The 17,145-nt window shown below is 36.9% G+C and overlaps 1 protein-coding gene across 2 annotated transcripts in view; it reads left to right on the top strand.

Annotated features, from left to right (window-relative positions):
- rif1 (replication timing regulatory factor 1) overlaps positions 1–17,145 on the top strand; it is a 36,740-nt gene that overhangs the window by 1,431 nt on the left and 18,164 nt on the right. For both annotated transcript variants that reach the window (XM_008117844.3, XM_008117843.3), the window contains exons 3-23: positions 502–598; positions 2,076–2,206; positions 2,291–2,385; positions 2,718–2,907; positions 4,051–4,143; positions 4,227–4,365; positions 5,288–5,439; positions 6,953–7,070; positions 7,561–7,719; positions 7,863–7,973; positions 8,419–8,481; positions 10,294–10,394; positions 11,098–11,184; positions 11,518–11,591; positions 12,558–12,738; positions 13,157–13,264; positions 13,352–13,501; positions 13,606–13,705; positions 14,167–14,434; positions 15,922–15,964; positions 16,571–16,773. In XM_008117844.3, the coding sequence (XP_008116051.2) occupies positions 502–598; positions 2,076–2,206; positions 2,291–2,385; positions 2,718–2,907; positions 4,051–4,143; positions 4,227–4,365; positions 5,288–5,439; positions 6,953–7,070; positions 7,561–7,719; positions 7,863–7,973; positions 8,419–8,481; positions 10,294–10,394; positions 11,098–11,184; positions 11,518–11,591; positions 12,558–12,738; positions 13,157–13,264; positions 13,352–13,501; positions 13,606–13,705; positions 14,167–14,434; positions 15,922–15,964; positions 16,571–16,773 (2,663 nt within the window). The remainder of the gene's footprint in view (positions 1–501; positions 599–2,075; positions 2,207–2,290; positions 2,386–2,717; positions 2,908–4,050; positions 4,144–4,226; positions 4,366–5,287; positions 5,440–6,952; positions 7,071–7,560; positions 7,720–7,862; positions 7,974–8,418; positions 8,482–10,293; positions 10,395–11,097; positions 11,185–11,517; positions 11,592–12,557; positions 12,739–13,156; positions 13,265–13,351; positions 13,502–13,605; positions 13,706–14,166; positions 14,435–15,921; positions 15,965–16,570; positions 16,774–17,145) is intronic.

Genomic DNA, 17,145 nt, shown 5'->3' with positions numbered 1-17,145 from the left:
ATTATCTATCAGCCCGCCTTCCTTAACCCGACCAATATTTTAAGTTTGATCATGAAGGATTTATGTACCAAATCTGGCGCAGAACCATGTAGGACACCTTGTGGATCAAATAAACAGACATACTTCACACACATATATGAATGAAATGATTATACATAGGAATGTCACCTGGAGATGTGAAGAACTGAATTGTGGTGTGAGTTTTTCACACAACCAGAAACATGTCCAAACATGTTAGTGAAGCTTTCTAGAGGAAGGCGACGGGGACGGGTATGAGTGTGATGCAGGTGTTGGTTGATACCATTGGTCTGACTCTGAAAGATGAATGCTAAGATCCTTTTTACATGCCTAAGTTTATGTACAGACAAGCATAGGACAGCCACTTTATCAAACTTAAAATGGGCGGAGTTTACTAATATATAACTCCTGATGAGTCTCTGTCCCTCTTTCTCCTGTCAGTGACATATTGAGAGATCTTATCTTGCTTTTTCTCTTTTTTAGACACACATTCCTACTGAAAATTCAGAACTGAGCAGCGCAGCCTTGCAGGCTTTAGGATTCTGTGTGTTTAACTCCAAGATTGCTTCGTTACTTTGTGGTAAACAGTTCATCTATTGGAAACATTGATAATCATTTATATTTGGCTTTTATAGGAAGACTAACCAGGAATCTGTGCTGTATGTGGTACCTTAGTGTATCACAGCTCATGTAAAGCTATTTGCTGTCATGTTTTGTGTGGTAGTCATAAGTTGCAAAAGAGTCAGTGAGTGTATTAAGATTCTGTGATGTGTGAGATCCAAGACTGGGAAAGAGGTGCAACTTATTTTTCACAGTGCTGCTTAGTGCTTCAGCCTGGATAAGCAAATGCAACACTCTTTTACGTTACAGATAAGATAAATTTGGACCTCACTTGTTGTAAAGACACAGCTATACAGGTTACCTCAGTAAAGGAAGTAGATGTTTAATTGTGTTTTTCTGCATGGCAGAGGCTGGATTGGATGACCTTTGTGGTCTCTTCCAACTCGGTGATTTCATGTGTCCTTCAGCTCTGCTACTTTAACCAAAGTTTTAGTACCAAAGACAAAAATAAAATTTTAAAAATGGGGATAGGTTTCTGCAACACAAAACAGCAGCCGTACACATTTAAGCAAATGTTTAGTCAAAATATTACACATGTGTAAAAAACAAACATTTTGAAATTACTAGGTAATGGAAAGGGGAGGATTGTTTTTCCACTTTTTGTATCATCTCTATTTTAGTGACCAAACTTATAGACTTATACCTTTCTAAACCTACCAACTGTATCTGGAAAGACAGGCTAGTTTGCTTTTCTCCCTGTTTTGCTGTTCTATAAGGAATTCGGGATTCTCCAGCAGGCAAGGTATGTGTTTATTTTGCCTGCTGGAGGTAGACACATACAGCTACAGTAGGTCGACTAGAACACTGCTTCTTAAACTGTGGGCCCTGACCCTAAATGGGGTCCCTTAGCTCAATGCTGGAGTCATAAAAATTTGGAAACAGTATAAGGTTTCTGAATGCCACTCATTTACACTAATCTGTTAGCAACAATATGCAGGGTTTATAGTGAACTTTGCAGAAAATATTTTAGTTCTCCACAAAAAAGAAAGTCAGCCTGCTTAGCAAACCTGATGATTTAATATCAGTAAATGTTTGACTTTACACCTGCTCTATAGGATTAGGATCACATAAACAGTTCTCAGGTGGAAAGAGGTCACAAGTGGGAAAGGCTTTATAAGTCCTGGACTAGAGTAGAATCCTGGTGTTTCCCAGATCACTACGCATGCTGCCGCAGCCAAGCACCAAAAGTTTGTTTCTTCGGCTCATCTTCACCATTCTCCCAGTGTAGATGATGTTAAAAAGAATTCCAGCTAGACAAAGGGACGAGGAGGAAAGGGGGTGGGCCTAAGTAGGTGTAAAAAAAGTTGTAAAAAGGAGCTTCTTTGTTAGGACAGTTATTTGAAGCATGTACATTTCTATTTTTAAACAAACAAATCACTTATGGTCTTGATCAGAGTAGTTTTTCTTCATTGTTTCTTCTTTTATTTTGGTTCCAGAATCAGAAATACAAGAGTTGCTTTCAGTTGTAAACAGTGTTGCTGAAAGAGCAGTGGACAAAAACACTCGCACTAGAGCACTTTGGGTGATCTCGAAACAGTCCTTTCCTGCTGATGTTGTTGGGAAGCTGGTGAGTTCCTTGTGTTCATTGCCTGTAAACAAAGCTTGTTACAAACATCTCTTGTTTTTACAGATATTTCATTTCTTTTCTCAGGTACCCAGTATTATTACTACATTAGAGACAGTGCTTAACAAAGGAGACTTGCCTTCTATTGTGGTTGAATATGAAGTACTAAATGTTATCATTCGGTATGTATTAGATTTGGAAATGCGGGGCAGCTCCGAGGAGTGCTAGGGGGGAGGGAAATAAACTTCCATCATTTTGCCAGTTAAGTACCAGGATGATATAAACAAGAATTTGTTTCTCCGCATAACAAAGAAGAAATGGCTTTGAAGTATGGGAATGTTTACTAGTAGTGACTAAGCTGTCTTGCTTGTCCTTGTGATCTCTCAGAATACAAATGGAAGATAACTTTTGCAGAATATGAATCTGATAATAGACATGCACAATATTTCTCTTTGACCTTGAGAAATTGTATGGTCCATGTTGTTAATTCTAATTTTTATATTTTTATATTTAGGCTCATAGAGCAAGCTCCATCTTCCATGGAGAAAGAGGCTGTGAGGTGGGCCAAACTGATCATCCCTTTGGTTGTCCACACAGCACACAAAGTGCAGTTAAAGGGTGCAACTGCTTTGGAGATGGGGATGCCACTTTTACTTCAGAAGCAGCAGGAGGTGGCAGTGGTCACTGAAGTACTAATGACTACGGTAAAGAAGGCCAATGTGTTTTGTTTATCATACGTCATAATCTGTGCTCATATGATTCTATACACCAAGTATAAGAATCCAGGGTCTTGAAAGCTCTAGCATCTTGAAGCTATAGATTTGTTGTTTTCAGCATATTTTGTAATCATGGGCGAGTATGTGTTATATTACTACTTCTGCTTATAGATTTGCGATTGTCTTTCAAATCATAACTTTGAAAATACTGAACATTTAAGATTATTACAGACAGTTCCCAAGTTATGAACATTCTAGGTTCTGTAGGTTTGTTAAGTTGAATTTGTAAGGTGAAACATGTACATTTTTTAAGTGTAACTCTAACCATATAGATAGCTAGATAGCTTTGGATAGCACAGGGAAGGGTTAACACTCCTGTGATGTTTATTTTGCTGTCTGAGCTTCTGTTTAGAAGATTTCACCTCACTTTCTCTCACTGTGATAATTAGATTTTGGAAAATTTGGCTTGTCGTGGAAACAAGGATTGGTGATAAAGCTTCAGTGCAGACGCCTTTTCCCCCAATAACCCTTTCAGGAATAAATTTCCCTTCCTAGGGGTAGATTTCTATTACTGCCTGTTGTCTCACCCCTGTTCTTAACTATGAATTGTTTGTAAGTCGGATATTTGTGACTCGGGAACTGCTTGTATTTGCTTTGATTGGGTGTTCCTGGATAGAAGCGGATTGGTCTGGATGACCCTTGTGGTTTCTTCCAACTCTATGAATTTGTGACTATCTTATGTGCCAACATTTTCTATAAAGCTATACCTTCAAATAAAAGAGCTGATAAACTTGTGATTATATTTCAGTGTAAATTATGGGATGCACAGTAGTAACTATAAATACTGCTGAGAATTAACAGGATGTGTGTGTTTTACTGTAACGGGATTGCTAATCCATATTGCTTGTTTTTAACATTTGACCAATAGCTGGGGATTTCTATCCCTTTTCTAATAACATACATTTGTTTTCTCATTATTACTGTGGCATTTTTATCTAGCTATCAACTGCTACCTAGAATTCCTTTTCTTGGTTATTCACAGTACAAATTATGATTTTTGTGTGGATGGATGCAATTTTAGTCATCCATGCTATCATATTTCTAAATTCTACATGTGTTATACTTTTGCAGAAAATAATTCCAGAACTCCAAAAGCTTTTTTCATCAAAAAATGAGACTTATGTTTTGAAACTATGGCCTTTGTTTGTAAAGCTGCTTGGCAAAGTAAGTTGGAAAATAATTATTTTGTTTTGACTAATTCAGGCAGTGAACTAGTGAGTGTGTCAACTCTAAGTGTTCTTTTATAGGCATTGCATCGTAGTGGAAGCTTTATCAATTCTTTACTGCAGTTGGAAGAACTTGGATTTCGTAGTGGGTCACCAATGGTAAAGAAAATCGCATTCATTGCATGGAAGAGTCTGATAGATAATTTCGCTCTAAATCCAGGTAGCTAAAACTCTTAAATGTTTGGCATTTATATTAATAAGAAAGCTAAAACAAAAATTAGAAAAAAACACTATGTTATAATCTGATCTGTTTGTGCTTTGGGAAGAAGATTGTACTGATTTCAGTGAAATTCAGTTTTAGGTGTATGGATGATTTGGGAATATTTCAGAAATGTTTGTTTTCAGATGCTGTTTTCCAGGACCATGATGCTGCTATTCTAGCCATAATAGGGTTATTGCAGAATTATCTACAAAGTTGGCTAGCCAATGCACGTTCTTCAGACGTTTAAAGTTTGGGCTTGTCTTGCTGCTTGTGGGTCCCTGGCAAATTAAGCAAGAAACACTGCATCTATATAGAATACTGATCCCTAGCGCCGTGGGAAACCGTAATTGCTAGTCCCCTGTCTCTGTTGGTCTGCAAAATACTGAATCTTACGATGCTTGTTGAAAGTGCTTAGATTCACTGCAGCTAACAGCACTTATTTACCATATCATTCCACTCTGAAATTGGTTGGGGGAGGGCAGATAGGGGAGAGTATTTCCTCTGTTGGACCTTGATGTCTGGTTTATTTATTTTATTTTATTTACGTTCTACTCTTCCCCTATTATGGGATCCTACATGGAGGACAGGAGTATCAAGTTATGCGTAAGGACTGAATGTGTATTTAGTCAAGGAACTGCAAATGGCCATAATAGAATGATCCATGTTTGAGATTTGTGGGGAGGGTGAATAGATTAAAACACATCTCTGTGAGGTCACTAATAAACACAAGTATAAGCAAATGCATAGTTAGCCATGCTTATTGGTTTAACCCAGTCTATCTTTTAGTTCTAAAATACGGCAGGTCATTTAGGCCAGGAATATTGTATTGATTTTGGCTTTGCAATCAATCTAACCATGTTTTCAATCTTTGCATCCAAAGAGATTTTATGCACTGCAAAAAGGCTGAAGTTGCTCATGCAACCATTGAGCTCCATCCACGTAAGAACTGAAGCACTGGCACTGACAAAACTAGAAGTCTGGTGGTATTTACTGATGAGGCTTGGATCCCAGCTCCCAGCCCACTTTGAACAGGTAATGTCACCTTGTGCATTACCTCAATACCAATCTTGTGTTAAAATACTTTCTGAAATGTCCCTTTGCCTGACTTCTTTTTTACACAAGAAAACAAGGTAAACAACATTTCATGATATTTCTAATGTTGTTAGTCTCTGTGGTATTAAATTCTATTTAAAATAGCAGAAACGTGAGATATTAAAATGCAGTCCCAAAATCCAAATTAAGTCAGGGAGGGAAGGAGATACAGAACTGATATATCAATAATAACTGCATACAGAGAGTTGAATGAAATAGAAATTTCATCACTATCACACATCATGTTTTGGACTAAAACAGGGTATCCCTGATGGCAGTTGAAGTTTAACAACATCTGGGATTCTGGAGGCAGCTACCATTTATCTTGCTTGTTATAGGCAGCACACACGAGGATCGGTTAGAGCCGGAAACCATTATTTTCTACTCCAAGCCATATTTAGCTGTTTACATCAGCTATAGCGTATCACTAAAATCTTTTTTCCCCCACCATCCTCTGTGTTGATGGTGACAAAAAAAATCTTCCAACTAGAAAATGAAAGGAAAATGTGGAGGTTAGGCAATAGAGGTGTGCAATTTGGCCCAAAGGTATGTTGTTTCGGGGTCCATTTTTGGCTAACTCCTTATTGTGTTTACCGGGAAGGGTGTTACCATTTTCATTCGGCAAAGATTCGGCCCATTGGCTACAATGGGAAACTTTAAAGGCTCAATCCTCAGTCATTTTAAGGCCTATCTGCATGAAACCTACCTCAGTTGTAGACCCTATTTAAACTGCAGGCCTTCCAAGTTTCAAAAGAATTCACCAATCTAATAATATAATAATAAACTTTATTTATATTCTGCCCTATCTCCCCGAAGGGACTCAGGGCGAATTCCAAACATAAAAGGCAAGCATTCAATGCCCGAACTCAACAATACTGATTTTTTCTGATTTTTTAGAATTATTTTAAATTTATATCCATAGCATTTTTAAAAATAAGACAAACCACAAGAGAGGGTTCTGGGAATTGTAGTCACCAGTTGTGTTTGTTCTCAGCCAGTCAGAGCATGGACACAACCAGGCTTTTTATTGGCTGAGAAACAGAAAAAAACTTCAACTCCCATCATGTTCTGAGAAGAACTTAGAAACTTTTCAATGCCCGCCACATGCAAGTGCTGCTGGGAAAGCTAGTTCCCAGCAGGACCCTTTCTGGTGGAGGAGCCTAGGAAACTTTCCAAAAGGAAATGGATGGACACTGCTGATGCTAGGGAGGGAGAAAAAGACACTGCAATACTGTAATCCTATTTAACATGCAATCATAAAAAGACTTTGTAAAAGGAGACCTCCCTCCCCCCAAAAAAAGCCTACATTAACAGATCTGCCTGTATCCTGTTAGATATAGGATGCCTGGATATGGGACTTTTGCAATGAAATGTATTGCTGGACCAGGCAACTGTAACCATGTCTTTGAAGTTACTTCATTTCGTTTCATGCACTACTCATTTTCTGTTTCAGGTGTGTGTGCCATTAATTCAGAGCACTTTAAGCTTAGATGCCTCTTTCGTACAAGGGAATTCATCACGGTTGTCTATTAACCAGAGTTTAATGACACCAGGTTCTGCACAGAAAGGAGGTATGCTGCAAACCTCTTTCCCATGAAAACATAAGCAATTGTGTCATTTTTAGTACAAAAGATAAAGAAGACACCAAAACTGTAGGTTACAGTTTTATGAAAATAAAATGCAAACCCCTTTGTACAGTATATTTTTTATGCATCTTGTAGAGCAACTGTAGCAAAAAAACAAAACAAAAAACAGAAAAATACAGAACCTGCCGTGAAGAGTTTGTTGCCTAAATTAAGTATTTCACCTTGAAGAGACACAGATCTTACTTATGTTAATGTAGTAATTTTTAGTAATTAGGATTTCCTTGCTGCAGTCTTATGTGCTCTTTTGGGTTGATTGAATTCTGTTTAAATAAGATGGACAAACAAGGAGTAAAGTGTCACTGAACTAGAGTGTTGTCTAGATACTTTCTGAAATGCAGGTATAGCGGAAACTTTGAATTTGTCTTCCTTTGCCCTCTTCTGAAATCATTTTATCTGTTTCAACTTCCTGTTTTAGGAGCTGCTGCTACTCCAAAGATGAAGCTGAATTCTAGGATTGGAGGAATCGTGGCCCTTCCATCCATTCAGCTTTTAGGAATTGAAATGCTGCTTCATTTCTTCATGAGTCCAGATGTGTTGAAATTTGCCAACGAAAACAATATTGTGCTTAGTTTAGGTAATGCCACACTTTTGAGATGACCCCATTAAGTTGAGATACTAGAGTATGGGTTTGCACTGTATATGTTTTATACATGACCGGCTATTCTCTTGTTTCAAAAATATATAATTTAGTCTCTTTCTTTCTTTGCCTTCATCCAGAACCTCTTCAGTATTCAGTTATTAGCAGTCCTTCCTTCTTCTGTAAACATTCAAATACATTCATAAATGCAGTTCAGGATGGCTTCATTGCAGTTGGAAAAGATGCTTCTGGTAAGATTTCTTTTTTACACCAAAAAAAACAACTCTTTATGCTGTTAGATTTGTAAAGAAGGCCCTTCCAATTATGAAGTGGTCTAATAATAATAATCTTTATTTGTATTCCGCTTTTCTCCCTAAACGGGACCCAAAGGCCCTCACAACATTTTAAAAACAATACAAGTCAACCATACATATAACAATATCCTATAACACCAAATTTACAATTAGGCATAAATAAACATTTTAAAACATTTAACAAATACAGTTGTTGCAGGAAATGTATCAATAAAGATGGTAAACGTAGCATGACTAACTGAAAGTTAGCCTATCATTCCAAATTAAGTATCTTCATCAAAAACGTGCGTGAACATCTAATCTAATGCTTTTAGTGGTTTGTAGTATGGTATCTAAAATCTTGAGTATTTGAACTGATGAAGTTTTATCTGTTGTCATGCAGATGTTATTTTGAGTGCTATCTGGAAGAAAATGATTGGTTTTGTAAGAGCTGCAATTGAATCAGGTAAGGGACAAAATTTCCATTCTTGTGTATAGATGACTGATCTGCCTCCGTGCTTAAATGAATGAACTAGAAGACACCGCAGCCCAAAGAACAGATCGGAGACTGTACTTGTCAAATCAAAATGTTTTATTTATAGGCAAATTGAACTTCTTTTCCTCTGGTTGCCACTATGATGTCACTATGAGGAAAGGAAATCTTTTAAGTCTGTGGAGTTCTGGATGGTTATTGCCACACAGTATAAAGTCCTGACATGATTGGATTTTGTGTATCTTTGAGGTGACTTAAATACAATGTTGTCATTACTTTCTCTATTACTATATTCTATGGCTTTTTAATCTAATCTGGATACAGTTCTGACATGTCGTGAATTTCTGTGCTCCTTTTAGCTTCCTATACTTCCTTCCAGTGCTTTACCAACTGACAAAATTTAACTGACAAAAAATAACTGCCATTTCAAGGTTGGCAGGAGCGGAGGCTAAGCTCCGCCCCCCCTTAGAATCTTAAAGGGACAGGGCAGCAGATGATGTTCTGCCTCCTGGTGGCATGACAAGGACCATGTAAAATTAAAAGTATGGACATGTAATATGCTTCAATGAGGCAAATGCTTCATTGGCCTGAAAAATCTTAGTTCTAATGCTCAGACAGCAACACCAGAAACTAAGCTGAATAATGTATAAAATGGTCAGTATTGTTCGGTTAGGTTTAGGACTATATGTAAATCTGGAGCCTTCAGCTTAGTTTATCCTTGTCCAACCACTTTTCCCATTGACTGATGGTCTGTAATCTCTTCCTCCATAAACAGTGCAGAGATAATTCTGTTCATTTTCCTGTATTGGAGAGAGCAAGATATTCCATATAATCTGTCTCACTCTGTTGCCCAGGGAATTTTATAAGGAGCATTCTAGTTCTCTGTTTAGCTCATTGGTGTTTGCTTTGGGGCACAAATAAGGATGTGCTTGGGCTTAGGAGTTTTTTTTTTAACAGTTACTGTGCCATGGGTGCTTTAAATGTGTCAACTGTGCTGAGGTATTTATATTCAGCTATTAGATGTCTTTTAGACCAAAAGGCAACATAGTAATAAAGTGTTGTACAGTAGGGTCTCACTTATCCAACACAAACGGGCCGGCAGAACGTTGGATAAGCGAAAATGTTGGATAATAAGGAGGGATTAAGGAAAAGCCTATTAAACATCAAATTACGTTATGATTTTACAAATTAAGCACCAAATCATGTTTTACAACAAATCAACAGAAAAAACAGTTCAATACACAGTAACGTTATGTAGTAATTATTGAATTTACAAATTTAGCACCAACACATTGCAATGCATTGAAAACATTGACTACAAAAACTTTGGCCACTAACAAATTGACTACAAATAAAGGTAGAACTGCATAAAATTAACTTACATTAACAACATTGTCAGAAATTAAATCCGTAAAAAGTTCAGTCCTTGCTGCTTAGAGAAACAGCTGTGGATTCGGGTGACTGCGTTGGATAATCCAGAATGTTGGATAAGCAAAGTTTGGATAAGTGAGACTCTACTGTATAACATAAAATTGGCACAAATACTCAGCAAAATAGCTTGGAAAATTTACTTTTCTGGACTACAATCTTTTGAAGAGTTTGAACATCTTTGGTATAATTCATATAGCAAACTATGAGCAAATAGTCCTAGCAGACCTGCTTTCCCCAAAAACAATAACTATTTTGAGGACTGGCAGCTTCCATTTTAAATTAGGTCATGCTGATTGTGTTGCAAGGTTAAACTAAGAATATTTAAAGCCTTCATTTTGCATCACTTATTTCTAGGCAGCAAAAAAGAGCGGCCAAGTTCAGAAGTCCTTACAATGCTGCTGCAAGCCTTAAAAAGCATTGTCCTGTCAAATGAACTGCCTGTGCTCCAGTCACTGGTAAGTATTACTGCATAGTAAGCATGCTTCTTATGTGAGCTCATTGAATGTGATGTAATTTCTTTTATATGTGAAGAACTTTGCATACAATTGAATTTCTCTGGGGAACCTAGTGATGTTTAAATAATTGTTTTCTATAGGCCTCCAGCAAATTCTGTGGCCATGTTCTGCTGGACGTTTCCCCCAGAGGTTGACTATAGAATCGTGCTGGAGACCTAGAGAGAATATTTTACTAGGTATTTTCCGGATCCCTCAGAATTATTATCTGGTATGCTTTGGAAAAGGTTCCATATTATGCAAAATTTGTCCTGAGAATAAATACCCCATGTAATACAAAGGCCTGCTGTAGTTTGTATGTATAAAAGGTAATTTGAACCTTGAATTTGTTAACTGTTGCTCAGAGGCTGGTAAAAGTGCAGACTTTAGCCAAGATAAGCACTTAATTGTATATTGAAATCACAGATTCTGTTCTCTTAATTTCCAAATTTGTCAAATTAAGTATTTGCCTATAGGAATTTTTGTGTCATCTGTGCTGCAGAACACTCTTTTTAGGTCAAGCCTTGCTGTTCTTCTACATCATTTATAATTTCTAAAATTGGGTGAATATCACATTAGCTGTTACGATTTCATACTCATGCCTGTTAATTGTTTCAGTGTTAATTTCAGGTGCATGAAAATTGTTTTGTCATTTTCCTCTTAATAGTCCCTGATAGAAATCACAGTTAAAGATTTACCTCCAAAAGTATTAGGATCACCAGCCTACCAGATTGCCGATATGGATCTTCTGAATGTAAGTGTGTATTTCTGTGTAGTTTTTATCTGTACGACATAGAGATCACTGCATGAACTGTGTTTGCTTTAAGAATGTAATAAACAAAAAATATTTCTTAAATACATATATATTTACTGTGTAAATAGAGGAGTCGACAAGTCCAGCTAAATCTTAATGTTTAAGATCAGTACAGCATGGGAGTAAAAACCAAGCTTTTTCTTTTCTCAGTGGTGTCGATAATGTCGGTCTCGGTTGTTAAAGTCAGAGTAGAACCATATATATTTATAAAATCGCAAGGCTGGTGTATATGGGAACAAAGTACAATAATAACATTTCTTCTTTTCCTACCAGGGGACACCAGCATTATTCTTAGTTCAGCTCTTTTTCCAGGAAAATGTGTTGAAATGTTGTGTTCAGGAAGAAAGGTGGGTATTCTTGAATAAAAAGTGGTTGGTTTTTATAGTAATTGTGATGGTTAGACATCCTTATAACTGCATTTAGTATATTTATTTATTTACTACATTTATATTTATTTATTTATTTCTGGTGTTTCTACCCCGCCCTTCTCCCCTAGGGGACTCACCTCGGAGTCTCACCTGCTCTTCTCACCTCGGAGGGGACTTACAAATCAAATGTACATACAATATATTATTAGCATAGTACAATATAAGCATTAGTAATATTGCACTTAATATATAATATATAATTAATATTATTATATTGTATTATTATTAGTATAATATTGTATTACATTATAATAATATTATTATCATTATTATTATTAGTAGTATAGTCGTGTACAGAGATATTTTATCTGATATGATAATGGCAATAACCCTGGGCTCAGATAATGAAAGATGAAATGGGTCCAAATGTAAATCCCAGTCTTGAACATTTCTATTAACTTGGCACATTCCAAATTTTTCTGCTTTCAGTGCAAAGATCTGTATAGGAGGGTGTTGTCACATTCATTCAATTGTTTTGTTTTATAGTATATTTGTTGCTGGCCCTCGTGGCAGAATGTAAGCCGCTCTGAGTCCCCTCGGGGAGAAGGGCGGGGTATAAATGCATGTAATAAAATAATAAATAATTCACCTCAATGCAGTTAATAGCACTCTGGTTACTGAAATACTACTTAACAACATTCCCAGTCACAGGAGCTCTATAGACATGCAGCCAGACACTGTTTTGGAGATCAGTACAGAACTTCAAGCTGAACACTCTGTCTTTATTTAGAGCGGAATCCATTCTGAGATTTCACCTAGATGCCCATGTTGTAGGCAGAATGCATACACGGGCCTAATATTTTACCATCTTAACAATATAGCAGATATAGACCCGTATATGTCAAAGCTGTGCCAGTTACTGAATATGTTTTCTCTTTTTATTAGGTTTTTCTTGAACTATGAATCTCTTGTAAGAATTGTTTTGTCTGGTCCTACATCCCCCCTGGCTTTTAGCGAGTCTGTTTTCACAATTGTTAATCAAAGTGCGCAATATCTGGAAAACAAAGAATATCTCTGGCGAATATGGAGCACTGTAGTTAACCCATTAACTGAATGGATTAACCAGGTATATTGAACATATTTTATCTCCCTAAATGCCTGTTACATGGAAGCACCAAATGATATTTTTGGAATATTCATTTCACTGGGAAGAAATGTACACTTTATACTTATTGTATTTTTTGAAGTGCTACTAGTATCTCAGAGCAAGCAAACTAGCTACACCTTCGTGCTTTCCACATGTCTCTGTTTTGGCTAAAAATATTTTAATAGCTTTTGTGCTTACTTGCTAGTGGAGTAAATAGTGTTGGAATTGAATTTTTAAAGAAAATCCTGTTTTATGGGAACAGGCCTTATTTCATATAGGATTAGACATGATGAAAGGTTCTGCATGTGAATAATTCCATCCTGTTCCTCACAAAAAAAACCTTAGTGTTTCATGTACTAAAAATTCACATTTTTCCCCACAATGGTTGTTTCCTTAGACAAATGAAGTAAATCAAGGTGATGCTTTGGAACATAACTTCAGTGCAGTTTACAGTGCTTTGCTGCTGCCTATAAAACACATCTTCCCGTCTACTGGATTTCCACAGGTAGGAAACCAGTGTATGTGAGCCCACGTAACAGTAATTGCCAGTTAGAAAAGAAATGTAATTAGCCTTTTTTGGTTTCTTTTACAGCCCACATTGAAAACCTTGTTACGTTCTTGGTCGGAGCTCTACAGAGCCTTTGCCCGTTGTGCGTTGTTGGTTGCAACAGCAGAAGACAATTTATACTGTGATGAACTCTGTGCCAAAATTATATCTGGAATAGAAGATGAAACTCAGATTGTAAGTATATGCACAATCATCTGAAATATGACCTTGTATGGTATACAGAATTTTACCATTAGACTTATCTGTCTGATTGGCAAATATTTTTTGTTTCCTCTCAGAATCAGTCCATGTTGGATGGACTTTCTCACATTGTATCCGTGATGGTTAACTGCATCAGTTTTGCACCTTATGGTACTAAGTATCAGCCACCAAACAGATGTAAGTGTAACAGTTATGTCAAGCAGAAGGCTTCTTGCTGTGTGAAGCTGTTGTTTTTTAGGATATGCCATTCTGTATGCCATCTGTTTTGGAGTTCCCCTTACCCTTAACACACTGTGTAAACATATACTTGTTCTTTTTCCCTTAATAATATGCTCTGACATTGGCCATGGCTTCTGCAAATCAAGATTTCCTTGAAGCCTTAGATTTTAATCATAGAGGAGGGGAAGGGAAATGAATGCAGGACTGTAGGGCTTAGTACAGGCCTTTAACTTAGTTTTAGTATTGCAAACCCAAATATCACATTTTTCTCTCATAGTCTTAATGTCTGAAGAATAATATAGAAGTTTTCCTTCATTGGTATTTCCCTTTGAAAAGCAAGCATGACTTACTATAAGCCAGAGTAACATCAGATTTTATAAAATAGAAGTGTCTTGGTCGTAAAACATAGTTTTCTTCAGCTCCACAGACACTTTCAGACTGGTCCAAAAAGAAGAAAGACGATCCCCTTGGAAAGCTGTCATTCCTAGTGAAGCTCTTGGTGATCATGGTGAACGCTCTGTACAGGCTTGATTCAAAAGAATCTGGTCTTGAAAAGCTAGCCCCCATTGGTGTTTCCATCATTGGAGTTCTTCAGAATATCATCAGCCGCATCTCTCTGCCTTCAGTCATCAGATCTCTGTTCAGAAATGTTACAAAACCACTGGCAGCATTTTATGAAAAAACAAAGTAAGCGCACAAGAGTTATCAGATTGTGTTATATTACCAACACAGTTGCAGTCTGGCTTAAGTTGTCCCATGCAAGCAAATAAAGTATTTTATCAAAACGATTGGATTATACTTTACTGGTGCTTCATTCAGAGTTGTGGATGTGAATGTTTGAAAATGGCAGCATTTAATAAGGATTATAATTGTTATTTACAAAAGTGACTATAAAGTACAAGAAGTTAGACTCTCTTTTTAATTTTTTTCCTGCTATTTTAACATCTATGTAATACAGCATTTGCTAATCTGGTGGAATGATTACTATGAACAGTTACTCCCATATGTTTGACTTTGGAGGCTGGCGTTGCTTTTTTAGTATATATTATATTGAAATATGATATTGGTATTCTGTCAATCCTTTAACTGGACTGCAACATACTGGTTTTTTTTTTCTCAAATGTCTAATGTTAAATTGCAACTTCCTTGATTAAATCTGTATTGGAAACTACTTAGATAAAAATAAATGATTATCTAGCTTGATTACTATATAGTTTCTGTTGGGACTAGAATTAAAACTTGACTTACAAAAAATTAGTGATAAATCGCAGTACTGTGCATGGAATGCAGTTAATGGAGGTTGATACATAAAATCATTTCAAGTAGAGCTTTGTTAAAGGAAATGTCACAATAAAATGCTATGTGTGGTTACTTTTATTTATTGTATCAGAAGCGAACTGGGATACAGTTGTAATGTATTTAAAAACAAAAACATAATTTAAAACTTGGCATTTTACTAAATTTTATTTGACCAGTAGCTTGGAGCGCCTCTGGTGTTGCTATAAGAAGGTCCTCCATTGTGCATGTGGCAGGGCTCAGGCTGCATTGTAATAGGTGATCTGTGGTTTGCTCTTATCCGCACTCGCATGTCATGGACTCCACTTTGTGGCCACATTTCTTAAGGTTGGCTCTGCATCTCGTGGTGTCAGAGCGCAATCTGTTCAGTGAATTCCAAGTCATTCAGTCTTCTGTGTGCCAAGGGGGGAGTCTTTCATTCGGTATCAGCCATGGCTTGAAGTTCTGGGTTTTAGCCTGCCACTTTTGGACTCTCGTTTGCTTAGGTATTTCTGCGAGTATCAGTGCAGATCTTAGAAAACTATTTCTTGATTTAAGACATTGGCATTCTGGCTGATATCCAAACAGAGGATGGGCCGGAGATGTCACTGTCTTGGACCTTTCATTACTATGTATGGTGATGAGAGATAAACTAACATGATAATTAAGGGCTATGGCACTTCTAAAGAATAATAGTATTCATTCATTGCCTGCCTTTCCCTGTGGATTGATTAATAGTCAAAAGGTTAATAGAGGGAAGTTATTGTGGTTTCAAGAACTTTATTGTTTTGAGAATTTCTTAATTTATTGTTTGTGCAGTTAGTTTTTCCAACACTGCTGAGGAAACATGCACCCGTCACATAAATATTCTCCTGTTTTATATCTCCTTTTTCTCCCAGGTCTGCAAAAGTATCTAGAGTGAGTAATGGACTGAACAATAAGGTAACTGGAATAGGAAGTATTGTCCTTCCATCTCCTTCATTTTGAATTTATGGATATACTTTGGATGCCATTCCCTTTTCTGTTTATAGAGCCACCAATGGCTGCTGTGGTACAGGGGTTGCTATTTTCCTGCATCATACAGCTCTGTTCTGTCACATTCCTTAAATGCCATAGGGATTCTTTTATGTTGTGTGATTTGCAGTGACTGCTCCTGTGTTAAAGTGCTATAAGCTGTATTTAGATAAAATGTTGCCTTCCTCTGTATAGTATAACAAGTTGTGCTTAATGCATGCAACTTTCTAACCCAGTCCTTTAAAAAGATATTCATGTGCATATCTTGTAGTATAGATGTGTGTTTTCCATGAGCAGTTCCCTCAGCAGAAATATGAATTCTTCCTATTTAAATAGTTCTGTAATGAAACTCTTTCAGATCTTAAAAACTGTCTTCTACACAAGCATAGGAAAGAGAAAAAATGAAGAATGGAGAGAGATATTTTATAGTGGTGTACTTTGAAGGGAACTTTACTATGCCTAAAGACAAATTATTGTTAGTTACTCATATTTGTCTTTTAATTGTTTAATGCAGTTCTTCCTCTATTCTTCTAGTTTGAAAAGTTGTTTGTGGAAAGTACTAGCTGTTTCCAGTCCTACTACACTGAAGCCTTTGACAGTGAGCTGCTACAGGAGCTGTCTCCAATACTGTGCATCCTGCTTTTGAGCAAGACAAAGCAGATCCGCAGCCAAGCCGCTCAGTTCTGGAATGCAACCTTTGGGAAAGCTGTCATGCTGGCATACCCAGAAGAGCTGAAGTAAGAAGACTTGTACCCTGTATTCTCCCCATGTGTAAAAATGTCTTGTGCAGAGGCTTCCATTTTCTCTGTGTTGGACTTTCTGGTTTGGAACCAGACATCTCTTTTTATGAACAAAAGGGCTCTTTCTGCCTTTGGAAGGATCCATCCAGATCTCCAATTTCTCCTATGCCCTTGATGAAAAGGGGGCACTATTTCATATTTATGGTTTGACTCCAGTTTAGACATTTTTGAGTCAATGGCAGATTAGTAAGTTAACATTTCAGTAGGTCTTCTTGATTTGGAATGAAGAATTTGATGCCAGCTTTTCTTTGCCATTCCTCTAATTTTACTTTACCCTCATTAGGCAATTCTTTGAGGAGAAGCACAACA

This window comes from Anolis carolinensis, chromosome 1, assembly GCF_035594765.1.
Source record: "Anolis carolinensis isolate JA03-04 chromosome 1, rAnoCar3.1.pri, whole genome shotgun sequence".
NCBI lineage: Eukaryota > Metazoa > Chordata > Lepidosauria > Squamata > Dactyloidae > Anolis > Anolis carolinensis.
The sequence above is the reverse complement of the archived record's forward strand: the minus strand, read 5'-3'. Positions and strand labels throughout refer to the sequence as shown.